The sequence below is a fragment of the Astatotilapia calliptera genome, chromosome 9 (assembly GCF_964374335.1).
Source record: "Astatotilapia calliptera chromosome 9, fAstCal68.1, whole genome shotgun sequence".
NCBI lineage: Eukaryota > Metazoa > Chordata > Actinopteri > Cichliformes > Cichlidae > Astatotilapia > Astatotilapia calliptera.
The window spans coordinates 32,507,704-32,535,185 of NC_137430.1; the positions used below are offsets into that span (position 1 = coordinate 32,507,704).

Below are 27,482 nucleotides of genomic sequence, written 5' to 3' on the forward strand. Positions count from 1 at the left end.
GGCTGGAGTGCAGAGAAACTGGTAGAGATGCAGTTATACAGTCTACCTGGGCCCCACAAACTATCAGCTAAAGAGATTAAATTGCTGCACATTTTGCAGACTAACAGTTTAAGATTATTTAATAAATTAAATATATCTTTCTATAACATTAAATGTAACGAGTCAAATAGAAGTCTTTCTAAAGTTATTTAATTATATTTATATTATGAAAAGCAGATTTGTTGACATCTTAAGTTTTTTCCGTTTTCAGATAAAATAAAAACGCACAAAGCAAATACAAAAACAAGAACACAAAGCTGGAAAACCCACCCGATTGACCAAAATGAACTCAAAATTCTCCCACACAATAGAAACTCCTCTATTCCTCGCTGGCTCCATGTCTCTCAGTAGAAATATCAGTGGTTTGCTATCTGTCACCATCAAAACGCTCCACAAATCCTGTGAAAGATTCACTTCCTTATAAAGCATTGAACGAGACACCGAAGCAGTCACGTTCTAAACGAAGCTTCGGACGTCACTGATCACGTGACTCTGGCCAAACGAATCAAGCTTCGACACAGAGCTTCTGAAGCAGTGTGTTGATTTTTTTGACACAGGCACCGGAGCATCAGCTTCAAGCGGGCCATCACTATCAGTTTGTTTTACTTTTAAGTGGGTGAGTGATAGTGTTAATAATAATAATAATGGATTGCATTTATATAGCGCTTTTCTAGGCACCCAAAGCACTTTACAATTCCACTATTCATTCACTCTCACATTCACACAATGATGGAGGGAAGCTACAGTTGTAGCCACAGCTGCCCTGGGGCAGACTGACAGAAGCCATATCGTGCAGATAAGATGACATGTTTAAAAATGCCAACTAAGACCATATGAATATTTAGTTGTGTTAGGAGAGCTGGTAATAAAGTACTCAAGTTTGTGCTTTGGCTCAAGCTTATTTTGGAGGGATCAAGGTCCAGAGGGGCTTTTCAAAAAAAATTAGGGGTCCTAGAGGAACCCTTTTGAGGGAGGAGGTGTTACGTCCCTCTGCATCCCCTAATCTCCTCAGTATGTTCAGCTGGTGCTAATTGGCCCCACCTAGGCAGGTGTTGGTAAAAGCATATCTGAGGCAGGCTTTCAGGAAGCCTTACTAGCCATGCCTGGGTGGTAGCAGCCATGTTAGCCAACCTGCTATGCATTTTAGGATTAAAACCTCTTCTCACTAACACTCTGGTATTCATCTCCTTTTTTGTGTTGCGGCTTTTGAGCCAGGTAGTAACAGTGCTTGAAACTCTTTGCGCAAAGACCTGATAGTTTTATTGACAAAAGAAAAAACAACATATAAATGAAAATCAATTTGGATTTTGTAAAAATAGATCAACGGCATTGGCATTATTGACTTTCATTGAAGATATTTAATCTGCAACCCATAATAATAAATAAACAGTTGGGGTATTTGTTGATTTAAACAAAAAAGCTTTTGACACGTTACAACATTATATTTTGATTTCTAAATTGTATAATTATGGTGTGAGAGGAGTGGCATTGAATTGGTTAAGGAGTTATTTAGAAAATGGGCTGCAATATGTACATTGTTTCGAGAACACCTCTGAAAGATTGAAGATTGTATTGGGCGTTCCTCAAGGTAAAAAGGTTAAATTTTATTTTATTTGCAGGTGACACAAATTGCTCAGGAGAGAATTTGAAAGATATGAAATCATGGTTTCTGAGATGTAAATTTTTAAGAAATGGTTTGATGTAAATAAATTATCTTTGAATCTGACAAAAACGAAATTGATGATATTTGACAATTGTGTAAAGGAAGAAGTTATTATGCCCATTAATGGAGAACTGATTGAAAGAGTTTCGCTTTTTGGGTGTAATAGTAGATGAAAATTTGACGTGGAAATCACAAATTGAGTACATTAGAAAGAAAATGGTCAAAAACATTTATATTTTGAGAAATGTAAAAGATTTATTAGACTACAAATCAATGAGCAACGTTTTTCGTTGGTTTTCTCATACTTTAGTTATTGTGTGGAAGTCTGGGGAAATACATTGGTGAATACTAAAAACCCTCTAAAATTAATACAGAAGAAAATGATACGAATGATTCATAACGTTAAATATAGAGAACATCCAAATAAATTATTTATAGAAAAAAACTATTAAAATTAGGATATTTACTGAAACTACAGACAACATTAATTATGTTTAAGGCTAAAAATAATATTTTGCCTTTCAAGTTACAAAGTTTATTTTCAATGTGTTTGGAGGGAGAAGACAGAAGGAAATTTCATTTTAAGCATCAGCTAGCTAGGACTACACAAAGATTAATGAGTCCAACGGTTAGGGGTATATGACTGTGGAACTCTCTTCTTTATAATCTAAAGAATTGTACAAATTTACATTGTTTTAAAAATTGTTAGATGATAATTCAATATGAAGAATATGAATGAAATTGGAGTTAATTGAAGATTGAAATTTGAAAATTGAAGATTTCTTTTTTTTCTTTTTTTTTTTACATTTTTTGCCTCATTTTATTCTATTCACTTATCTTTTCTCCTTGTTATTATGTGATGTGGTATATTGCTGATTGTAAATTTGTTTTGTCTGCGTTAGGACCTAGAGATATATGTTCGTTTGTTCCTCGGTTTTTGGTGTCCACTTGTAATATAAGTTGGATCACAGACAGGGGGCAGGGTTTAATAAGAATATTTTCTTCTTCTTGCTCCCACTCCACGCATGGTTGCAGTGCTATACCGAAAGAAAGTATGGTTTGTTTGTCTGAAAGAAAACTGTTGAAACTGTTGAACCAAGTGTGAAATAAATAAATGAAATGTGTGTGAATTTTGCTTTCCACTGTTTGTGTGTTTTGTTGTTGTTGGGTAGATAGCTTGTACTGGAAGGACTGTAAGGTGCTAGTTCAGGTTTGCAGCTACCACTCCCCGGAGTGTTGGCCAGAACACTGCTCAAGGCCCGGATGAATGTTCAGAAGGGAGACAATGAAGACACCGAGGATAGTGCAGACTTGTATTGACTTCACACAGTTGAAGGTAACAGGGATTGTCAGAGGAGCAGGTATTGCATACAGGTTTAGGTGCGTGGGCATGGGTGTGTGTGGTCTCTGAACGGAACAGAAAGAAAATACTACATTACTAAAGTGTTCACAACAATATCTCCAGAGTACATCAACATAAACACAGGCGGGAAATAAACTAACATCCCCTTTAATACCATAGGCCATATATTACCCACGACTCACACATAGACCCCCTGAGAGAGCTAACCAGGTACACAGCTATACCCAACCACACGGCAGGAAAGTTAGCTTAGCTTAGCACCCGCTAGCGGCACAGACAGAAACATAGTCATTTCCCCCCTAACCTTGGTTACAGTCCCAAACACATCTTATTATCACATCCTCACACATCACCAACTTACGTTGCTCATTAACGCACACTTCTCACGGAATAACCAATTCTCTGCCGGTAATCTGGAGTAGAAAAGCTCAGGTGCTTTGCCCACGTTTCTCCCTGGACATAGTCTCTCATACAAAGCGGTGGGGTGACCTCTACTGGCCACTCTAAAAACTACAGGTGAACTAACAACTGAACAGAATAAAACCATAACTATGGGGCCTTTTGTACAGTTGTGTTGATTAAAACAACCAATGCAGCTTTCACAGTTTTTCACATTTTGAAACTGTGATCTTTGGAGATGTGGAATGTAAATGTGTTTGTCTGAAAAACACTTTGGATCAACTTCTGTTGTTTTAAATGTGCTACATCAATAAGAATGATTTTTACAAGAAGTGTTTACATTATTTGGACATAAAAACAATTAAAGTTTGAATTCCGAAATTTTTTAATTAAATTCCAATACAATAATTATACATTGACACGAAAGCTGACATTACTTTTAATGTTAGCTTTTAGTTTATAGGTAATCAGCCCATGAAGGTCCAACATGAGACATAACTGAAACTTTACTTTTAGCACTAAATGAGCGACCTGAATATTCTTTCACTCTCTGAGAGGACTCTGTCAGTGTCAGTGACCTCTGACTGGATTGTCGTTTGCATTTACAGCAGTAAAGTATCTCCACACGATTCTCCTCCATCTCTGTAGCCCAAATGTAGTTTCCAAGTCACGTTACCGCACAGCAACGATTTAAAGCAGAGCAGGAAGAAGGGGGCGGAGCAAAGTAGCAGAGTAGTCGAGCAGAGAGAGCTGCTTTTTCATGAAGCAGTGACCTTAGAGGAAAGAAAAAAACTAAAGTATCGATCATAAACCACTACCAACGTCCTGATCGATAACTGCATCGATCTGCCCACCCTTGTCTTCTGGATCGTAGCTGAGATCAGCGTGAACCACGTGGGTCTCTGCTCCCTGATCTGTTTCCTGTGTTTGGAAAGAGTTGCAGCTTCATCGCGGAGTTTCTCTCGGTTTGTGGGCTCATCTAAAGGTAAACACCGAGCTAACTTTACTGTGAGTTCAGTTCATGTTGAGTTTAGCTCCTGAATGAGGTCTTCTGCTGCTCTCCTCGGTGTCTGTGAACACGTTGAGAGTGAGAGAGTGTATTGCAGTGTTTTTTGGTTTTTTTGGATAGCGGCGCGGTGGGTCGCAGGGCTTGCTGGCGTTTTACTAAATCCAAACGTTTTGGTCGGCTATAGACCATGGTGCTATTTCGTGCTATTTCGTCTTTTTCTATTTAAGTTCTGGTTTAATGTAAAATTGTAAAGTCCGTCGAAACTACAGAAAAACCGTCTATAGCCGACCAAAACGTTTGGATTTAGTAAAACGCCAGCAAGCGCAGCTAGATGGAGACATGCTGCGCTGCTGCGGCATTTTGTGAGCTCCAAATAGACGGGATAGGACGCCGCGTCTCAGCGTCGGCCCGTCGAAAACTGTGTGCGCGAGGTGGATGCGCGACAAGCGAGCCGAGATCGATGTTGGGCTAAAAGCTAACCGTAGCTAACCGGTGTTCCAGATTAACTGGCGTAAGTCGAACAGCTGTATGGTAAACATGCTTTTGAGGAGCCGCTGATGAAAAACCAGCAAAAACACCAAATATTTTATCTGTGACATTTTTGAGGTTCTCTCAAACACAATCCGTTAGTCTACTTGCTGTTGAACCACAAAGTGTTTTAAAATGTCGCGTTTACCTTGTGATATTCTCACGAGGCGATCGCGAAAACGGCAAACAATAAACGTCACCACAATGATGCTCTTCACGGTACACCAACAGTAAACGATATGGAGAATCTTGTCTTCGTTATCGCTACTCTTGTACCATTTATTACTCAGATTTCAGTGTTTTCGCTTCACAACTAAAGCGTGCAGTTTACTATGTGTGCACTCTAGTGATGTGTCGGTCGCGAACGAAACGGCTCTTAGAGTCGGACCTTTAAAGTGAACGATGCGAGCCGACTCCTTATTGGGAGCCGTGTTGTTGTTGTTGTTGTTGATTTTTTTCTTCTTTTTTTTTCTCTCACCCTCTCTCACACACTTTTTTCCGCTTCACTCTGCACACGAGCCTGTGCTTTGCACTGGGAGGAGGGGGGAGGGCGGTAGTTAGGCAGTAGCACAGGAACAGAGCTGGAGGGAAAGAGAGCCAGGGACAACAACGTCACATTAGAAAGGTATAGTAATCATACACAACTATTTTCAGTTGCGGATGATAAAGGATTCAGAAAGTTTATTCATGCAGGTCCATATGACAGAGAATGTGCATCTTCTTTTTGTTTTCATATTTTAAATTAGGTTTAATTAGGGCTGGGTATCATCACTGATTTCTAGATTCGATTCCGATTCACAAGGTCCCGAATCGATTTGATCCACGATTCGATTCTATTTGAATCTGGGAAATTTTGCTTCAGTCAGAAATATTCTAATTCAGATCAGTACATTTACATATTTTTGTATCTATAAAAAGGAAGCTGACACTCGCAAAACTTTATCAAAGGTGTGAGCGTCACAACAGAGGCCTTTATGTCAAAGTAGCTGAAGATAAAACACAGAAAAACATGAAGGTGATTTTCCTGGCCTGGGATTTTATAAAAATATTCTGCAGTACGTCAAAAACAAAAGAAAACCATTAATCAACACATGAACATTACCTCTGACCTTACAGCGGTTTTATTAGAGACACCGCTAAGCTCGAAAGTAAGTAAAAGGAAAAAAAAAACAGCGGCCGACAGCGCTGTAAACAACGGTAGACTTGTGCGTAACAAGCAAGCCAATAATGCAGAAAACAGATTTTTAGAAAGGAATGAAGTACAGAGAGAGAGAGAGAGCTGTGCATGAAGTGTGATTTTTATCATGGTGGAAGCAAAACGGCAAAACTAAGAGGGAATCCATGGCGAAGTTTATGGGAAGCGTAGTTTGGACCTCCTTTGCTGCTGGTTCGGTCAGTATTGTTTGGTGAGAGATAAAACCTGCAGCTTTAGAATCAGCGCAAAAAGGGCGTGAACACAAAGCGCGGACCCGCCGAAACATTAGAATCAGCGAGCTGTCGGCTTTCAGCCCCGACCGTGTCCGTGCCGTCAGGTGAGAAAGGCGACATCTCACTGATTCTGATCCACCGGTCCGCGCTTTGTGTTTACGTCTTTGTGCAGAATCCGTGTACCTGCTGTCATTTCCTGTTTTAGCTGTTTGGTGGTTGTTGAAATTTTGTGAGGTTTCACCTGAGGGCAAAATAAATTTATATTAAAAAATCGATTCAGGATTTTAATGAATCGATATCACGTTATCCAAGCCAGAATCGATTTTAATCGATTATCAAAACCCACAAATGAACATTTTATTTTTAATTATTTGAATATATGTGAGTGCTTGTGTATAAATACACAAATAATACACATATGCTTTCAATTGTGTAAAGTGATCTAGGTAGCTCTGTTTTGGAAGTTCAGTTAATGCTACAAATGTGTTTTGGAGTTTGTACATGCGTTGTCTCTAGCACACATACATACATACATACATATATATATATATATATATATATATATATATATATATATATATATATATATATATATATATATATATATATATATATATATATATATATATATATATATATATATATAGCAGCTGGATAGCGTAGTGGTTAGACTACACGCCTTTGGAGCAGAGGGTCGCAAGTTCGATTCCTGCCTGGGGCGTCTGTATCCAGTAAGGGTCCTAAGGCTAGACCCCCTATGCTAAGCAAGCCTACCGCAGACATGAGCGAGACAGATAAATATGAAGGCATGCCGGCTCGGACGTCGCCCGGATCAACAAGGTCCGCGTCAGGTGTTGAGGAACCAGGGCACCCTGACGAAAAGTGGGCTACTGGAACAAGAAGGCATCGGTGGGCAAGGGACGAAAACAGGGCGTTGTTGGAATGCTACTACGCAAGTAACCCCGGCGGAAGGGGCTACATGAATAGGATGAGGGACCTATGGATTCTTCGATACCCAACATCCACAATGACGGCGAAACAACTAGTAGCTCAGTGTTCCAACATTCGAAAGAAGGGACTGCTCTCACAGCTAGAGATTGACGAGGTACAACACAAATGCTACGGCAAGGAGGAGTCAGGACGCCAGGTCAGGGGGGAGATATCATCACCCCCACCCGAGATTGGGTACATAGCCCCAAGTGTGATAGGAGAAGGATCGTTGAGTGCGAGAGGAACTGACCTGAAAAATAGGATCATGGCCAAGCTTGAAACCTGGATCCCCCGTAGCCGGTTACCAAGATTACGTGAAGTACCCTCAGAAGGTCTGCTAGATGATGTTAATGCAGCACTACGGGCAATACCTACAACCACGATTACCGACACTAACAAGCTGATCTACAATACGGCAGCAGTGATCAGTGAGATGCTTGGCTACAAGTTGAACAGCCACAAGGGCCAGTACCCTCCATGGAGAAGGAGGCTAGAGGGCAAGATCAAAGTAGCACGGAGAGAGGTTAGCCAACTAACGGAGTTGCAGAAAGGTGCGACGAATAAGGTGCCTAAGAAATACAGCAAGCTGTCCATACCTGAGGCCTTGGAAACTGCCAAGCAAAGACTCACAGCCTTGGCCAGCCGCTTGGGGAGGTACACCAGAGAGATAGAAGGCAGGAGAATAAACCAGCTGTTCTCCACAGAACCAGCAAAGGTGTACTCTCAGTGGCAAGGGAACAATAAGAGAACAGCACCACCAAGGCTGGAGACGGAGCAATACTGGAAGAGCATATGGGAGAAGGATGCAACCCATAACGGCAATGCTCAGTGGCTAGAGGATCTGAGGGCAGACCACAGCGACCTCCCTGAACAGGGTCCAGTAACCATCACAGTGGCAGATATCCAAGAAAGGGTCTCCAGTATGAAGAGTTGGACAGCACCAGGGCCCGACATGGTTCACGCCTACTGGCTGAAGAAGCTAACTGCACTCCACGAGCGTCTGGCAGCACAAATGAACCAGCTGCTAGTTAACGAGAGACACCCGGAATGGCTAACTGAAGGCCGGACGGTCCTGATCCCCAAGGACCCCAAGAAGGGACCGGTCCCCTCCAACTACCGACCAATAACCTGCCTCAGTACTACATGGAAGCTCCTGTCAGGCATCATATCGGCTAAGATGAACAGGCACATGGGTCAATACATGAGCGGGACACAGAAAGGAATTGGCAAGAATACCAGAGGCGCAAAACACCAGCTACTGGTAGACAGAACAATCAGCCGAGACTGCAAGACCAGACTGACCAACCTGTGCACTGCCTGGATTGATTACAAGAAGGCCTATGACTCAATGCCCCACAGCTGGATACTGGAATGCCTAGAATTGTACAAGATCAATGGGACCCTAAGAGCCTTCATCAGGAACTCAATGGGGATGTGGCGTACAACACTAGAGGCCAACTCCAAGCCCATAGCACAAGTCACCATCAAGTGCGGGATCTACCAAGGAGATGCTCTGTCCCCACTGCTGTTCTGCATAGGCCTGAACCCCCTCAGTGAGATCATTAACAAGACTGGCTACGGATACCGACTACGGAACGGAGCAGTTGTCAGCCACCTCCTGTACATGGATGACATCAAGCTGTATGCCAAGAGTGAACGAGACATCGATTCACTGATCCACACTACCAGGCTATACAGCAATGACATTGGAATGTCGTTCGGACTGGAGAAGTGTAGTCGGATGGTAACAAAGAGAGGGAAGGTAGTCAGAACTGAGGGGATTGAACTACCAGAAGGCAACATTGCAGACATAGAGGACAGTTACAAGTACTTGGGGATCCCGCAGGCGAATGGGAACCATGAAGAGGCCGCTAGAAAAGCTGCAACCACCAAGTACCTGCAGAGGGTCAGGCAAGTCCTGAGGAGTCAGCTGAATGGTAAGAAAAAGATCCGGGCCATCAACACGTACGCCCTGCCCGTGATCAGGTACCCTGCTGGGGTAATAGGCTGGCCAAAGGAGGAGATAGAAGCCACTGACATAAAGACAAGAAAGCTCCTTACCATGCATGGAGGGTTTCACCCCAAGTCCAGCACCCTGAGGCTGTACGCTAAGCGGAAGGAAGGGGGCCGGGGACTGGTGAGTGTCAGCACCACAGTCCAGGATGAGACAAGGAACATCCAAGAATACATTGGGAAGATGGCCCCAACTGACCGAGTGCTCAGTGAATACCTCAGGCAGCAGAAACCCAAGAAAGAGGAGGGAGACGAGGAACCATCATGGAAGGACAGGCCCCTGCACGGTATGTACCACCGGCAGATAGAGGAGGTGGCTGATATCCAGAAATCCTACCAGTGGCTGGACAAAGCTGGACTGAAAGACAGCACAGAGGCACTAATCATGGCAGCACAAGAACAAGCTCTGAGCACAAGATCCATAGAGGCTGGGGTCTATCACACCAGGCAAGACCCCAGGTGCAGGCTGTGTAAAGATGCCCCAGAGACAATCCAGCACATAACAGCAGGGTGCAAGATGCTAGCAGGCAAGGCATACATGGAACGCCATAACCAAGTGGCCGGCATAGTGTACAGGAACATCTGTGCCGAGTATAACCTGGAAGTCCCGAGGTCAAAATGGGAGATGCCCCCAAGGGTGGTGGAGAATGACCGAGCTAAGATCCTGTGGGACTTCCAGATACAGACGGACAAAATGGTGGTGGCTAACCAACCGGACATAGTGGTGGTAGACAAACAGAAGAAGACGGCCGTAGTGATCGATGTAGCGGTTCCGAATGACAGCAATATCAGGAAGAAGGAACACGAGAAGCTGGAGAAATACCAAGGGCTCAGAGAAGAGCTCGAGAGGATGTGGAGGGTGAAGGTAACGGTGGTCCCCGTGGTAATCGGAGCACTAGGTGCGGTGACTCCCAAGCTAGGCGAGTGGCTCCAGCAGATCCCGGGAACAACATCGGAGATCTCTGTCCAGAAGAGCGCAGTCCTGGGAACAGCTAAGATACTGCGCAGGACCCTCAAGCTCCCAGGCCTCTGGTAGAGGACCCGAGCTTGAAGGATAAACCGCCCGCAGGGGCGTGCTGGGTGTTTTTTTATATATGTGTATGTATGTATGTATGTATGTATGTATAAAATCATAATCAGTAGGGCTGCCATGATTAGTCGACTAGTCACGATTACGTCGACTATCAAAATCGTTGACGACTGACTTAATAGTCGACGTGACGTTTGAAACTTTGTAAGAGCCCAAAAGACGCAGGAATAAGTAGTAGAATTTAAGTGTAATAACGGACTGAAACAGAAGATGGCAGCACTGCATGTATAAGGATGCCAGCTGTCGTTAAACCCCGAAGAAGAAGAAGCTGTGTCGCAGAATTCATAGCATGGCCTTGCTCAGTTTCCCACAATAGCGGCAACTACTTAGTTTTAATATTACTCTTATTATACTTTCTGGGTCACAAAATAAACGTTTAACATATTTTCAGGCGAGAATGTAGCTGTGTAAACCTCAAATATCTGCTCAGTTTATCAAGACACCACATATTTTCAAAAGCGTCCCGACGTTTTTGGAGACGTCTGTTACACAACAGGTCAATACCTAGCCCGGGTTCAAGGCTCACTAGAGCCGTGAGAACACCGGACTCCCGGCAAATCGTTTTCAAACCCACCGCCGTCTTTCGTTACTCAGGTTAAACATGATATATGAGTCACTTAGATAACTTAAACATGTTATTGTTTGGCTTTTTTCAGTATTTTATTTGTTCCTGAGTAAATCGGTTTGGCTGAGATTAAAGTTATAGTTTTTACACAGCTGAATAAACGTCAAGCAGACAACTCAATATACTCCAGTGTCCTATTATATTTTAGATGGCAAGGACCAGACAGCTGAGTTTATTAAACTCCACTGAAACAATCTGGAAATTTCATTTAAATTCAGTAAACTATCATCTTGTCTTTATTTTTAGTTAGCACAGACCTGAAACACTTAAAGCTGTAAGCTAATGATAGTTATATAAGAGCAGATGCTGCTGGTGCAATAAGCTGTACGTTTTACGTCCAATGGATGATGATCTGATTAGTCGACTAATCGCAAAAATAATCGGTGACTAGTCGACTATCAGAATAATCGTTTGTGGCAGCCCTAATAAACATATATGTAAAACTACTTTTTTTTTTTTTTAAATTAGTAATTCATTTTGTGCATTATTTTATATTGTTGTTGATAATAATTTAATTAAAGCAACAAAACAACATGAAGAGCTGGTTGGGAGCCAAAAGAGCTGGATCTTTGTAGTGAGTCGAGCTGAACGACCCAGTTCTCTAAAAAGAGTCGGAATTCCCATCACTAGTGCACTCAAATGGTGTCGAGTCAACTAGCGCCACCTGTGGCCAAGTGCCATAGTCTACAGCCAGAGTAACCTGTTACACACATCTTCCCGACGTTTGAATTTGTTTCATACACAATACATTTGTAACTTTCAATTTTTTCTCTTTTTGCGTCTTGCAAATAAACCTTTAAACTGAATGAAATCATTATGTATTTATTTACATCAGTAAGAAATGCCAAATTATATTCACAAAGAGAGTTGGTAGTTATATACAGTTTAATAAATATTTGTAAGGAGATGGCATTTACTGTGAATTTACAGTGATTAGTTACACTGTGATTAGTAATAAATAGACCCAGTGTGATTGAGTCGACCCTGTGAGAGTGGGTGGATTTAAGAAAGTGAGTGACACAGGTGTGTCAGTTGGTTTGTCATCTGTTTTTGAGTGTGGAGGAGAGTTAGAAAACTTTCTTTTTAATGCTAAGTTAGGAATATTCATGATTTAATTTGCAAAACTTGCATATGATCTCCAGTTTGTAGCAGATCTACTGACTATCATATAGCAACTGGAGCAGATTCAAATGTTGTTCAGTTCATTACTGCCACCCGGAAACATGTTGAAAGATGCAATGCCAGCGATGTGGAATGTAAAGACCAAAACCAGTCATTGTTAGAATAGAATGGAATAATCCTTTAATTGTCCCACAAGGGGAAATTTGGTTGTAACAGTAGGAAGAAAAACGCATATACAAACAAACAGGACACAGAACAGAAACATACACAATTTTTTAACAAATTTACTTCAAGGACAATAGTTACCAAAAACAGAGTACTGTACAGTTACTAAAATTAAATACAGATAAGAGGCAAACCCGGGTTGTAGTTTGAATCGATTGATAAAATAGTGCAGTTACAGCGCTGATGTAAACATCTATGTTTGTTGGGAGCAGTGTTGATTGTACAGTCTGACACTGCAGGGAGGAAGGACCTGCAGAAACACTCCTTCATGCATCGAGGATGCAGCAGTCTGGCACTGAAGCAGCTCTGCAGCAACATCTACATGCATGGGCTGGGAGACTCTGTCCATCAGAGATGTTATTTTGGCCAGAGTCCTTCTGTCTCCACCACCTGCACTGGGTCCAGGGTGCATCCCAGAACAGAGCTGGCCTTCCTGATGAGTTTATCCAACCTCTTCCTCTCATCTGTCGATAAACTGCTGCTCCAACATGCAACACTGTAAAAAATGACAGATGCCACCACAGAGTCATACAAGGTCTTTAGAAGCACTCCCTGGACTCCAAATGACCTCAGCCGCAGTGTTGTGGCTCCAGTCCAGTTTATTCAAGTGAACACCCAGGTACCTATACAGGTGAGGGCTCATCACAGTCCTCACCTGTAGGTGGCAGCATGGGGAGTTGATGGAGAGGTCTGCAGCGTAGAGGGTGAAAGGAAGACCAACTTCCTAACTGGCAGACCACAGGCAGTAAGGATGGGCGGACATGTCTCAGCCTCCACCACTCTCAGCACTGGAGCCCCCCAGGGGTGTGTTCTGAGCCCCCTGCTGTACTCTTTGTACACATATGACTGTGTGGCCACTACCAGCTCCACCACCATCATCAAGTTTGCTGACGACACCGTCGTGGTGGGCCTGATCTCTGATAACAACGAGACGGCCTACCTGAAGGAGATTAGGAATCTGGAGAACTGGTGCCAGAGGAACAACCTCCTTCTAAACGTCAGTAAGACAAAGGAGCTGATAGTGGACTTCAGCACTAAGCAGGAGAGGAACTACCAGACCCCCGTCATCAACGAGTGCCCAGTGGAGAGAGTGGACAGCTTCAAATACCTCGGAGTTCACATCACGCAGGACCTGTCATGGTCCTGTCACATCAACACCGTGGTGAAAAAGGCCCGACAGCGTCTCTACCACCTCAGACGCTTGAGAGACTTCCAACTGCCCTCCAAGGTGCTCAGGAACTTTTACTCGTGCACCATAGAGAGCATCCTGATGGGAAACATCTTAACCTGGTTCGGGAACAGCACCATGCAGGACAGACGAGCTCTACAGAGGGTTGTGTGGTCAGCTGAGCGCACCATCCGCTCCGAGCTCCCTGACCTGCACTCAATCTACAGCAGGCGGTGCTGGACCAAGGCCAGGAAGATGGTGAAGGACCTCAGCCATCCCAACAACAGACTGTTCTCTCTGTTGAGGTCAGGAAAGCGATTCCGCTCCCTGAAGACCAACACAGAGAGACTGAGGAGGAGCTTCTTCCCGCAGGCGATACGGTCTCTCAATCACACCACCACACAGTACTGACCCACACATATGGTTCTTACACACACACTGGACTTTCTGGACTTTGGTTTTGCACAACACTGGTCACTATATTCTTCATTTCCGGTTAATACTTGTACAGCTGCTGTTATTGTGTATATATTTATTTATATTTAGATTTCTTCATACATTCTTATATAGTTCTATATTGTGTATTGTGTCTTTTGTTGTACAGTTATTTTATTTTCAACTTTAATTTATATATTTATCTTTATCTTATTCTTCCCAGTTAAATTTACCCTTCATTCTAATTTGTGTTCTACAGTTATTTCATTTTTAACCTTAATTTATATTTTATTCCTTCCTAGTTAAATTTACCCTTTTTAATTTTTCATATTTATTTCCTATCTTATTCATAGCCTTTCCTTTTTTGTTTTCTTTAGGTCACGAGCAGTTGTCCAAGCATTTCACTACATATCGTACTGTGTATGACTGTGTACGTGACAAATAAATTTGAATTTGAATTTGACAACAGGGATCATTTTTTGTCTGTTCATTATACAGTCAGATTAGCTTGTGAGAACCATCTCTATCACCATGTTTGAATTCATAGGGAACTAAACTTTTTTGTTGTTGTTGCCACTGAGGAGAGTAGTAATTTTTGTTTGATAATCCAATGTGTTACGAACAACAGTTGTCTTTTTCTCAGGGATGTGACTGCTTTCTCTTCTTGTATTATAAGGTTTGATGTAGGAACTTTTGCACTGCAGTGGCTGAGACTTTGGTCCTGATTTGTTCTGATTTAGGTTGTGGTAATTTATTAATCTTTATGGTGGTTTCCCTGGCTGTGATGAGCTCCACTATGGGCAGCAGTTGTGGAAATGTGGCAAAATCGAGTCTTTTGGCTGGCATAGTGTAAGCTCCTTAAATTACCACAATCTGGATGCCTGAGAACCTTCACAGAGACTGATAGGTTTGTAGCTTGAACCTATTCGCTGGAACGTTGAAGGCAATATAATTACACAGCAAGCAAGACACGAAGTAGGCAAAGTTCTTCTTGTTACTCATGCATGAGGGAGACCTCATTAACATATGACGTCTACATACAAACAAAGAGGTGTGTGTGTGTGTGTGTGTGTGTGTGTGTGTGTGTGTGTGTGTGTGTGTGTCAGGAAGAGGGTAGCCTCCCCCTCACCCTAGATGGTTCACCCTAGATAACACGGTGAGGAAGTCCTGCAGTTCATCTAAACAAAAAGCACTTAGACTAGAACAGACGTAGCTACGTTAATCCTACCGTAAAACAATAAGACAAGGTACGACCTCTCTCGTGCTCTCTAATGCACACAAAGTTTGCAGACTATCAAGGATCAAGCCTCTACCAATCTACAACTAATTATAAAACTCTAAGCATATATAAGTAGATGTTTCTAAGCATAAATGACAATTAACAATACAAAACCTAACAGAGACGTTATTTTTAGAATCCAGACGAGGATTTTACAAACTGTATGTGTGCATGAGAGATGTATAGAAAGAATATACATGTATTTTATCCCTGACAAAAATATATATATATATATATAAATAAAAATATATATATACGTCGTTTTGTGTGTTTCAGCCATTTGGACTCAGCTCAGCCACTTCAGAGGAAACAATGACTTCAACTCAAAAGGTGAGGAAAAATATCTCAGTTACACTGTTATTGAAACTGTGTGCACAGCTGGATGTTAACAGCAGCTTTATCTCTTCCATCCTTGTTTGAATTCATAGGGAAGGGATTTGGTGTGTGGTAAACAGGTAAATGAACTTTTTTTTTAATTTTTTTATTATTTGAATATATATGAGCATTTGTGTATAAATACACACACGATACACATATGCTTTCAATTGTGTAATTTAAGTGATCTAGGTAGCTCTGTTTTGGAAGGTCAGTTAACGCTAGAAATGTGTTTTGGAGTTTGTACGTGCCTTGTCTCTAGGGGCCACCACATATATAAATAAAACCACTGTAGTAATTTTCTTTTTTTTTTTCTTTTTTTGCACAATTTTATATTTTTGTTAATAATAAATTAATTAAACCATCAAACAACCTGAAGAGCAGGTTGGGAGCCGAAAGAGCCGTCTCTTTTTAGTGAGCCGAGCCGGAAATCCCATCACTACTAGCAAACACGCTTTGCTTGTGATTGGGGAAAAAAAGGAAAAGCACTCCTTCCCTATTGGTGGGAAAATATACCATTTCAACCAATCAAAAAATTATATGGCAACATGTGGCATCTGGTTGTTTGGGAAGAGGGGGAAGTTTTAGGAATGACCAGTGAATGAGAGAGAGAGTTTTGATACGTGAGAGATTTGTGACGTTTTACCGTATTTGGAGTCTCAAGTTAGTGTGTCATCTTGTGTAGTTAGTGTGTAGTGTAGTCATTGTTTTCTTTTGTGTGTCAATTATCAGTGTTGGGTGTAATGCGTTACTAAGTAATGCGTTACTGTAATTAAATTACTTTTCCACTGAAAAAGTAGAGTAACTAATTACTGTTAAATGTACTTTCGTTACATTGTAAAATAATTAAACTCGCTGAATATCATTATTTAATTTCAGTAATTTGTTTTCTAAACGTAGAAGTAAACTCAATCGCTGTAGTGTAGGTGCACGTCATTTCGCGCCAGTTTGCTGCACAGTCGTATTCTAAAGCGGAAGATGTCGGACTCGGCTGAAGCGAGTGGCTGTTTTATGAAATGGACATATTCCCGTCTCTTCACTTTTCTGAAACAAGCAGACCAGAACATTACAGTGAAATGTAAGCTATGTCCTGGGGAGAAAAAACTATCGGCTGCTGTTAATAGCACGAGTAATCTACTGAAGCGCCTGACACGAGAGCATAGACGAACACTTCTGGGTGATTCTTGTTCGTCATCCACGGATAACACCGCGGCAACTCCTGCTAAGCAGGCAAAACCTGATTTTACTTCAGCAGCACAGAAAGCGTCTGAAGGTGAGCTTAAAAAGATGATTGCAGGCTACATTGTGGAAGAGATGCTACCTCTGCGTACTGTACAGTCTCCGTCTTTAAAAAACTTTATTTATTGTTTAAAGAGTTTAATTTCTATTGTTTGCCCACTCAAGGTTTATAGGGATTTTAAGAAGTATTTAGTTAAATTATTTATTTAGCAATTAAGTTACTTTTCTGACACAGTAATTAGATAAGTATTTTAAATACAATATTGACTAAGTAATTAGTAATTAATGACTTTTTTTAAAGTAACTTGTATATGAATATTTCATACTTTAAGGCTGCCTGTTTATTTGGGGACATGAACAAAATACATTGGACTTGTACATAATAACATCACAGATGATAAATTAAAAAGATTTTAAGTAAATGCTTGTGCATTCTTCAAGTCTTGTTGAATATGTTGAATTGAACTATGTGATCTATTTAACGCCTCTCCCAGTCAGTGCTGTTCTCCATGCCTGTGTGACTGTACATGATGTTATTAGCACAAACGCTTTAAAGGTAATCATTTAGGACTTTAGCAATAATACAGACAGCAATGTAGCTAGCAATAAAACTGTTTTATTGGAAATGAACTTAAAAAAAAACATCCATCCATCCATTCGCTTCCGCTTATACTTTTTCAGGGTCCCGGGGGGCGCTGGAGCCTATCCCAGCTGTCATAGGGCGAGAAACAAACATCTGTCTCCTATTTTTTTTTTTTTTTTTTTTGTCACACAGGAAAGAAGCATCATTATCCACTGATAAGACTTATTTCTTTCTTTTATTTTTTCTGTTTTTTCAACAGAAGAATATCTCTAACAAGTTGGTTTATTCACATTTTCACATCTTTAGTTGTAAGTGAAATGTGCATTTTGAGTTTATACACTATGTATATAAGGCGACCGTTCCTTTTGCAGTATTTTTGTGTGGTGCGTTTTTCTATGTCTTAACAAAGGGGTTACAAAGGTGTTTAAGTTCACCTAGGATGATTTTTTTTTTATTCCCACATGGTCTTACTGAGGTGATGAGAATTAAAATTCGCATTCTTTTTCTTTGGGGGGGGGGGTAGGGGGTGCTGGAAAAGCTTGAAAAGGGACCTTGAAAGTGCTTAAAGTGCTTGAATTTGACACTGAAAACGGCATATAAACCCTGAATGGAGTTTCAGTTTGTTCCACGACTGTATTTCACACACTGCTTCTGTTTGTATCTCTGTCACTGCAGGACCAACATGGAGCCAGAAGTCAGCGCTCTCAGGAGGCCGACAAACCTCACAGAAGAAAGAGAGAGAAAAAACACAACTGTGAGTTGTGTGGAAAATCTTTTACCCGGGCTGAACGCCTAAAAACACACCAAGTCATCCACAGTGGAGTTAAACCTTACAGCTGTGAATTGTGTGGAAAGTCTTTTACCCAGGATGGAAGCTTAAAATCACACCAAGTCATCCACAGTGGAGTTAAAGCATACAGCTGTGATCACTGTGGTAAAGCCTTTGCTCACAGTAGGTACTTACGAATTCATCAAGTTGTTCACTCTGGAATCAAGCCATACGGTTGTGACATTTGTGGAAAAACCTTCACCCAGTCAGGGCACCGAAATGTTCACCGGCGCATTCACACCAAAAATGATGTTTACTGCTGTGATCAGTGTGGAAAAGTCTTTGTGAACTCAAAAGATTTAGAGAGCCACATGTTTACCCACACTGAGGAGAGACCTTACAAATGTGACCTGTGTGAGAAGGCTTTTAAAGAGCCACGTTCGCTGAAAAAACACCAAAAAATTCACACCAGAAAGAGACTCTACAAGTGCAGTTACTGTGAGGTATGTATTTATATTTTTACAGTTGCAGTTATTTTGAAGTATTAAATGAATGTAGTTTAATTTTCAAAAGTGAAGTGAAATTTATTTTGGTCAACAACAACACAGGTTATTGTCTTGATGCATTCTCAATCATCCAGGAAGGTAAATCTCCAAAAAGTTGATTCTGTCCATCTGGACGTAGCGTTTTGTGGGACAAACGTTTCGTCACTCTTCCGAGTGACGTCTTCAGTCTCAGCTGACTGCAGGTTTCCCCAATCTTATAAACAGCACATTTGCATAATGACTGAAACCAGCCCACTGAAGGAAAAATGGGCTGGGAGGTCAGTTCCTTAATCTTAATTATGCAAATTCTCATCACCATTGATCAACAACCACTGACCAAAACCCGCTGATCAAAGACCACTGATCAATGGCCATGAGTACCATTCACAGAGAGTTGGGGAATGGCTGCAATCACAGCATTGTAAGATGGCGAAAGATGTACCAAAGAATGCATTGAGTAAATGTGTTTATCCCAGCTGGACTTTTGTCAAAGCTGGAAAAGCACCTAAAGAAAGCTCCAGCTGATCCAGGAGAGAAGGACAACCGCTGCCTAAGCGAAAACCTGTAGTGATCCCATATGTGTCAGGAGTATCGGAGCAGTTGAGACACATTTTTTTCTAAACACCGGGTCTCTGTGGCTTTTAAACCCCAAAACACGCTGCACAAAAAATTGGTCCGCTCCAAGGATCGGGTCCCCCGACACAAACAGAGTAACATAGTGTACGCTGTTAAGCGCCAGGAGGACTGCCAGGATTTATACATCGGGGAAACCAAACAACCTCTGGTCTATTTACACCTACAGGCCAGTGGACACTCTTTCAAGGATGAGGATGTACACATCTTGGACAGGGAGGAACGCTGGTTTGAGGGTGGAGTCAAGGAGGCCATTTACGTGAAAAGGGACAGACCATCTCTGAATCAAAGAGGGGGCCTAAGGGTACATCTGTCACCATCTTACAATGCTGTGATTGCAGCCATTCCCCAACTCTCTGTGAATGGTACTCATGGCCATTGATCAGTGGTCTTTGATCAGTGGTTGTTGATCAATGGTCATGAGACTTTGCATAATTAAGATTAAGGAACTGACCTCCCAGCCCATTTGTTCCTCAGTGGGCTGTTTTCAGTCATTATGCAAATGTATGTTTATAAGATTGGGGAAACCTGCAGTCAGCTGAGACTGAAGAAGTCATTTGGATGAGTGATGAAACGTTTCTTGGGAGAAACATTATGTCCAGATGAACAGAATCAACTATTGGAGAACACAGATTATCGTTTTACATAAAAGTAGTCAATCATACAGTAACTGAAATGTCCATTCAAGTATTCAATTTCACTCCCAAAACTGACACACATCTATACGTAACATTGGTTCTCACTTTAGGTATTTCAAACTTATAAGACCCCCTCAAATCATATTTTCCATCTCTTAGTTTAAACATACTTAAAATACAAATTGGAACATTCTTTTTCATCACTAGATACATTATTTCTAAAGTTTTAGAATGTATAATGTCCATGAATTTTAACATAGATGATCCTACAAAAACTGGTTGGTGGACTCCTTAAATCCAACTTTATTTATTATTCCAATAGCTCGTTTTTGCAATTTAAAAAGTGTGTGTGTGTGTGTGTGTGTGTGTGTGTGTGTGTGTGTGTGTGTGTGTGTGTGTGTGTGTGTGTGTGTGTGTGTGTGTGTGTGTGCGCGCGCGCGTGTGCGCGCGTGTGCGCGCGCGCCCAAATTTCTGCACAATAGGTCATATAAGGCAAACAAAGGGAAGTATACAATGGTTCAAAGCTAAATAAGACATGAAAACTTCATGTACAGAATATTCAGTCAAATCTGACACAAATCTATTGAAACTCCTGATGATGGAAAAAGTAACGTTTTAAAAGCTCCTCCCCTTTCTATCTAACATTCACACTCCAATGGATAAATCGGAGAGCAGCTTGGGGTTAGTATCTTGCAGCATCCAGAGTAGAGCATCTAGGTGTTTAACCATTCCCATTAGGTAGATTACTTACAAATGAAGAGTCTATTTTGTCCAGTAAGCTGAGCGTTATAATGTAAACAGTAAAATGTATTGGATGTGGGCAGAGATGCTCTTTATTTCAGGCGATGTTCAGGATAAAAATGTTGAAGGAATTCGCTGACTTACACCGTCTCTGTGTCTTTGTTTAGAAGCAGAGCGGCACAGATGGATCCAGTTCTCGACCCTGTCATCACTGTGGTGGTGGGAAAAACTTTCACTGTGACCTTTGTGGAAAAATGTTCAGTAATCAATGGAGCCTAACAATACATCAACGTAGACACACTGGAGACAAAATGAACTACTGCAAAGAATGTGGGAGAGGCTTCCCCACACCGAGTCAATTAAAAAACCATGAAGTCATTCACAGTGGGGTCAGAAAGCACGTCTGTGACCAGTGCGGGTCATCCTTCACCACTCCAGGTGACCTTAAAGTGCATAAACGAGTCCACACCGGAGAGAAACCATACAAGTGCAGACACTGTGACAGAAGCTTCTCGCAATCATCTGGTCGTAGCAAACATGAACAAACACACTGGAAGAGAATTTCAGCTGTGACCAGTATGACAAGAGCTTCAGGAATCTCAGTTCAAATTCCAAATACAAACGATCCCACGCTGTAAATAAACTGTTTCACTGTTACCAATGTGCAAAATCATTCACTTCATTATCTGCTCTGTGCAAACATCAGCGTGATCATGCAGGACTGAAATCACTGGATCACAATGGATCTGAAGAGACAGAAAGATCCTCTTCTGGTTTCAGGGTCAGACTTAAACACCTTGAGATCAGGCTCCACAGAGTTCAGCTGGAGTCTCCTGTAAAGAGTGCAGCTGATGTCACACTTGGATCTGATGCGGTAGCTCTGATTTCTGGGCCTGCAGTGTATATAATCCTGAATGTTTCATCCAGGAAGCTGGAATAGAATAGAATCCCTTTATTGTTGTTATACAGATGTACAATAACATACAGAGCATCTCCTACTCGGTACAAACATGTAAGCAGGGGCTTACAGTTGCTGCAGTACTATATACCCATTGGACAGTGTTTGCAGAAAACCAAATATATTAGAAAATATCCAAATATAGAATTGGTGGTTCAAAAGTTACAATTTGGATTATTGAAAAGTACTTGTTTATAGAGGGAATAATGACCATTTTAAAGATTTTGAAACCTGTCGTTGCCTAGTTTCTCTTTAGTGTCTTTACGCTATCCTTGAAGTCCACATGTTATTGAATGTATTTTGATTCACATGTTCTGCAGCTGTTTTCTTGTTGATTTGAAGTTTGTGTTATGAAATCCTGATACACTTAGAGTTCATCAAATATAACTAATGCTTTGTCTAGTGTTTTCTTAAACAGTTTGATGTGAAAAATGTGTAGTTTGAGCCATGATTTCAGGTTCAGATCAACTGTTTTCAGTGGCAGAGGTGGAGGTTTATCAGAGGAGACTTGGCTGTTCTCCGATCACACTGAACAGGGTTCCTGCAGCTTATTATAAACTGAAATTCTCTTCAAGGAAAATAAGGTCATAAAATTTTATCTCAAAACCTTGCTGTAGGTATGAAGTTTGCAAAGGGTGTGTTTAAGATGCTAAACGGATGAGTTTTCCTTCCAAACTGCAAACAAGCTGTGCTTTCTAACAACCAAAGTGAGATTAATCAGACTGCTTTCATAATCCATAAGGACATTATTATGTACAGAAGGGTAAATTGAGCTTAAGAGTTTTTAGTGTCATGAAAATGACTCTCCTTTTACCTGACTATAATCACTATGGTAAGCAAGGATGCACCAATACTGGTATCTGGTATCGGCCTCAACACCACATTTTCTAAAGTACTCGTTACAAGTCCCCCGATAACGGGGACCGATACACCGGTCTGAGAAATGTCTATGTTTGAGCGGCAGGTAAGGGGTTAATCACAGGTGCCGAGTTCCCACGCGCTGGAACAGCACGTCTTACATGCTCCAGTCCCTCATTGAGCAAAAGCGAGTGGTGGGCGTGTATGTGTCCGAGCATGAACTCCCTGGCTGTATCCCAATTTAGGGACCATCAGAGACCCTTGTCTAGTAGTGTGCAGTCCTAGGAACAACTAAGATACTACGCAGGACATTCAAGGGGCGAGAGGGAATATTTTAAATATTTGATATGTACCATGTCTGCTTGAGCAGAAGTGTGGTGAATGGTTGCTTGTCAGTGTTGGTTCTCTTTCACTCTAGCTGTGGCTGTCCTCCAGATTTTTGAGCCTCTGTTTGCACCCACAAACTTCCATTAGTCAACTAAAATGTGCTTCATATTTTGTCTGTCACAAGTTTCTTGCTCTGATATTCAAATCATTGGTAATTGTTAGAAAAACAGTAGCTTGGTGTACATGTACTGAATGTGATTCTAACTGCTTTGGATAACATATAATAATGATGGAAAATAAGCATTTGGTCAATAACAAAAGTTAATCTCAATACTTTGTTATATACACTTTGTTTTCACAAGCCCAACAATAACACTTCTCACTATTGCCAATATTAACAAAACTAAAAAGGGTAGGCCAAGTTATATATATTAAGAAAAAGAAAATAAATAATGATGCTGTAGTGTTCATTTGACTTTGGGACCTGAAGTGGAGTTTGTACCCGGAAACGGCTAATGACATCAGACTTCTAAGACCAGATTCCAAGTTCACCATCAGGATCGCTCAGCGTCGACATCATGAGAACTAATTATAATGAAGGCCGTTACATTTAGAAACATCATCGTGTCTTAAACATAAAAATATAATGCTACTTTAGCTTGTGTCACATATTCAGTGAAATTAAATAACTTAAGCCATCACGTACAATGGTTTGCAATAACATGTTTATCAAAATGGGTGGTGTATTTGGGATCATTGTCATGCTATAAAACCCAGCCACCTTTTATGATCAGTATCCTTGCTGATGGAAGGAGGTTTTTCACTCAAAATCTGACAATAATTAATGAAAATTGTAAATAATTAATGAAAATTGTAAATAATTAATTAAACAAATACTTTTGACACATTTAATTATTTATTTCACATTTTAATTAATTATTGAGACATTTCAATACTTATTTAATAGTGTATTTAATTAATTCATTTTGGCACACTTGACTCTTCATGTCTTACCATGAATTTATTTTATCTGTCAACCTCACCCATCAAACCCAGGGACCGGGGTTAACGCTAATCAAGTCAAAACCATTGCTTTAGCCTGGTGGCCGTTGTTTTTAGAAGGCGTTACTGGATATCAACAACCGGCATGTGGAAACTAAGAGAACTGAACTTTGAAAAACCCAGTTTGTGTGTCACCAAATACCATTGTAATATTTTTTTAGCTGAGAATGTAGCGGTTTAATCTTCATGTGTCTGGTCGGTTTGTCAAGATACAGCCTCTTTGCAAAAGTGCTTTGATGATTTCGGAGATGTCTGCCCAGCCCAGTCTTACGGCAAAGCGTGCGAGAGACCCGCTCGCCTCAAAGCGCAGGCCCCGGTACTCAGCTGCCATAACCCCCGCAGTACACTGACTTCATTTACTGAGGTTATATTTATCAGGTTTTTATTTCATAATGTTCATATGTGTCATAAATGTTTAAGTCGCCAGTTCTGAATCATAACTAACATTAAAAACATGTTTAGGAGGAGAGAGAGCAAAAAAATCAGATTATTTCGGGGCGATCGTGGCTCAAGAGTTGGGAGTTCGCCTTGGCCTTCGCCCGACTCCGACAGTCTCGGTCGTTGTGTCCTTGGGCGAGACACTTCACCTGTTGCCTACTGGTGGTGGTCAGAGGGCCCGGTGGCGCCAGTGTCCGGCAGCCTCGCCTCTGTCAGTGCGCCCCAGGGTGGCTGTGGCTACAATGTAGCTGCCATCACCAGTGTGTGAATGGGTGGATGACTGGACGTGTAAAGCACTTTGGGGTCCTTTCGGACTAGTAAAGCGCTATACATATACAGGCCCTTTAACATCTGATCTTTGGGTTTTTGTTGAATACTCAGCCTGACCTGTGTATAAGATAAGATAAGATAAGATAACCTTTATTAGTCCCACACGTGGGAAATTTGTTTTGTCACAGCAGGAGTGGACAGTGCAAAAGTTATGACGCAAAAATTAGAATACAATAAGAATAAATACAGTACACAGCTGTACAGAATAGAATAAAATAATATACTATATACAGTAGAATAAAATAGAATAAAAATATACAATAAGATAAAAATAGAATACGAATGCTATATACAACTGAGTAAAAATACAACGATGCCAGAAAGGATTATTGCACTTAGTGTTATTGCACATGTGTGGATGTGTGTGTTTGTTCAGTTAAAGTCTTTGTTGTGGAGTCTGACAGCAGTGGGGAGGAAAGACCTGCGAAATCTCTCCGTCCCACACCGTGGGTGCCGCAGTTTCCCACTGAAGGAGCTGCTCAGTGCTGTCACAGTCTGCTGCATGGGGTGGGAGACGTTGTCCAACAGGGATGACAGCTTAGCCGCCATTCTCCTGTCACTCACCACCTCCACTGGGTCCAGAGGGCATCCTAGGACAGAGCTGGCCCTTCGGATCACCCTGTTCAGTCTCTTCCTGTCCCCAGCAGAGATGCTGCCGCCCCAGCAGACCACACCATAAAAGATAGCAGAAGCCACCACAGAGTCATAGAAGGTCTTCAGGAGTGGGCCCTCCACCCCAAACGACCTGAGTCTCCGCAGCAGGTACAACCTGCTCTGCCCTTTCCTGTAGAGGGCGTCTGAGTTATGAGTCCAGTCCAGTCTGTTGTTCAGATGAACACCAAGGTACCTGTAGCTGTCCACAGCCTCAATGTCCATACCCTGGATGTTCAGTGGTTGCAGTGGAGAATGCTTGTGCCTGCGGAAGTCTACCACCAGCTCCTTGGTTTTACTGGCGTTGATCTGGAGGTAGTTCAGCTGGCACCAGTCCACAAAGTCTTGAGTCAGTCCTCTGTACTCCTTGTCGTCCCCATCAGTGATGAGGCCGACTATTGCAGAGTCATCAGAGAACTTCTGCAGGAAGCACTGGGTGGAATTGTGGGAGAAGTCTGCAGTGTAGATGGTGAAGAGGAACGGAGCCAGAACCGTTCCCTGTGGGGCCCCCGTACTGCAGACGACCCTGTCCGACACACCGAAACACAAACTGTATTAAAAGAAATAACGTTGGTGTTTCCATCATGTAGTAACTGCTGGCTTTAACTGTACAAAGGTTGTTCGACAGTATGAAACACATACAGACTTCATGATGTTCGGCTAATATTTTTATTGTGAATATTAATCATGAGGGTAAACGGCCCTGTATACCACGGAGCGAGGTCAGCATATCCACGATATCTTCAGCTCTCTGTGTTAACCCATCAAACTAATCTAATGGTCATCTACGAATAATTCACGGGGTCATATCAATATGATTTTAACAAAAATCATCCTTAATACTGCCAACCAGAGACGTGCACTCAAACTTTACAACCGCATCACTTAACACTGCAGTTTTACATGTGCACTTTTTTTTTTTGCAGTCCATTCTGAGCTTTGTTGGTCTACGTGCCATCGGGTGAGAAAGCCGACAAAGACAAAGCAAACCCCATGAATTACCAAAGATTCACACCAAACTTATCACAAAGATGACATTCTTGGTTGCTTTAACAAACATTTTATTATGTCACGGTTTCATTCACTCATGATTTGTCGTGAGCACTTCTTTAGTTTGAACCCAGTGACAGTATGAAGTTATTAGATTTGTTTTTATCTCAGTGTTTTCACTTCCAGCCATAAAGTATTTCCACATGGGGCTCCTCTTTTAATTAATTCCAAATTTAATTAATTATTTAATGGTGTATTTAATTAATTCATTATGGCAGTCCTGGCGTTCCATACTCTTTCTCACGCTCTCATCTCAAAAATGTGATTTCTCAGCGTAGCTCCATCATGTGACCGCACAGAAACGAATAACAGCAGAGCAGGAACTAAGGGGGCGGAGTAAAGTGTACCGCAGAGGAGACGAGCAGAAAGAGCTCCTTTTTCATGAAACGGGAGTAAAGTACTGAACTTTGAGGAGAAAAAAAACCGAAGTACCGATCATATACCACTACCAACGTTTGTATCGATATCTACAGCCATCTGCCCACCCTTGTCTCCTGGCTAGTAGCTGAGATCAGCGTGAACCACGTCGGTTCACGCTGATCTGTTTCCTGTGTTTGGAAAGAGTTGCAGCTTCATCGCGGAGTTTCTCTCGGTTTGTGGGCTCATCTAAAGGTAAGCACCGAGCTAACTTTACTGTGAGTTCAGTTCATGTTGAGTTTAGCTCCTGAATGAGGTCTTCTGCTGCTCTCCTCGGTGTCTGTTCACGGTTTAATGTGAACACGTTGAGAGAAGAGAGAGAGAGTGTATTGCAGTGTATTTTTGGAATGGCGACGCGATAGCTTACAGCGGCCCACGGCCACACCGAGTCCAAACCATGGTGTGGGGCTGCTCGTTATAACGAAACATATCGGTTGACGATAGGAAAACATCTATCGTTTCATATCACTATGGGCCTGTCTCAATATAGAT

General features: G+C 41.6%; 1 protein-coding gene and 1 long non-coding RNA gene across 11 annotated transcripts in view; one reads left to right on the top strand and one right to left on the bottom strand.

Moving 5' to 3' along the window:
• Nucleotides 1-3,001: 3,001 nt before the first annotated feature.
• Nucleotides 3,002-4,082, bottom strand: LOC145431192 (uncharacterized). The gene is made up of 2 exons (XR_013911564.1): nucleotides 3,427-4,082; nucleotides 3,002-3,109 (listed from the first exon to the last, which is right to left on the bottom strand). It is a non-coding gene; the product is annotated as an uncharacterized LOC145431192 (long non-coding RNA).
• An 89-nt stretch (nucleotides 4,083-4,171) lies between these two features.
• The window catches only part of LOC113029630 (uncharacterized), a 168,883-nt gene continuing 145,572 nt past the window's right edge, over nucleotides 4,172-27,482 (top strand). For 5 of the 10 annotated variants that reach the window (XR_013911539.1, XR_013911540.1, XR_013911536.1 and 2 more), the window contains exons 1-5: nucleotides 4,189-4,449; nucleotides 15,653-15,706; nucleotides 15,805-15,831; nucleotides 18,249-18,845; nucleotides 21,067-27,185. Coding sequence is in view for 3 of the 10 variants with exons in the window: in XM_080306786.1 (XP_080162912.1) it covers nucleotides 15,689-15,706; nucleotides 15,805-15,831; nucleotides 18,249-18,845 (642 nt within the window). In the remaining 7 variants the exon portion in view is untranslated. Of the gene's footprint in view, nucleotides 4,450-15,652; nucleotides 15,707-15,804; nucleotides 15,832-18,248; nucleotides 18,846-21,066; nucleotides 27,186-27,482 lie in introns of those variants that run through there. The other 5 variants (XM_080306785.1, XM_080306784.1, XM_080306786.1 and 2 more) reach the window with 4 other exon arrangements.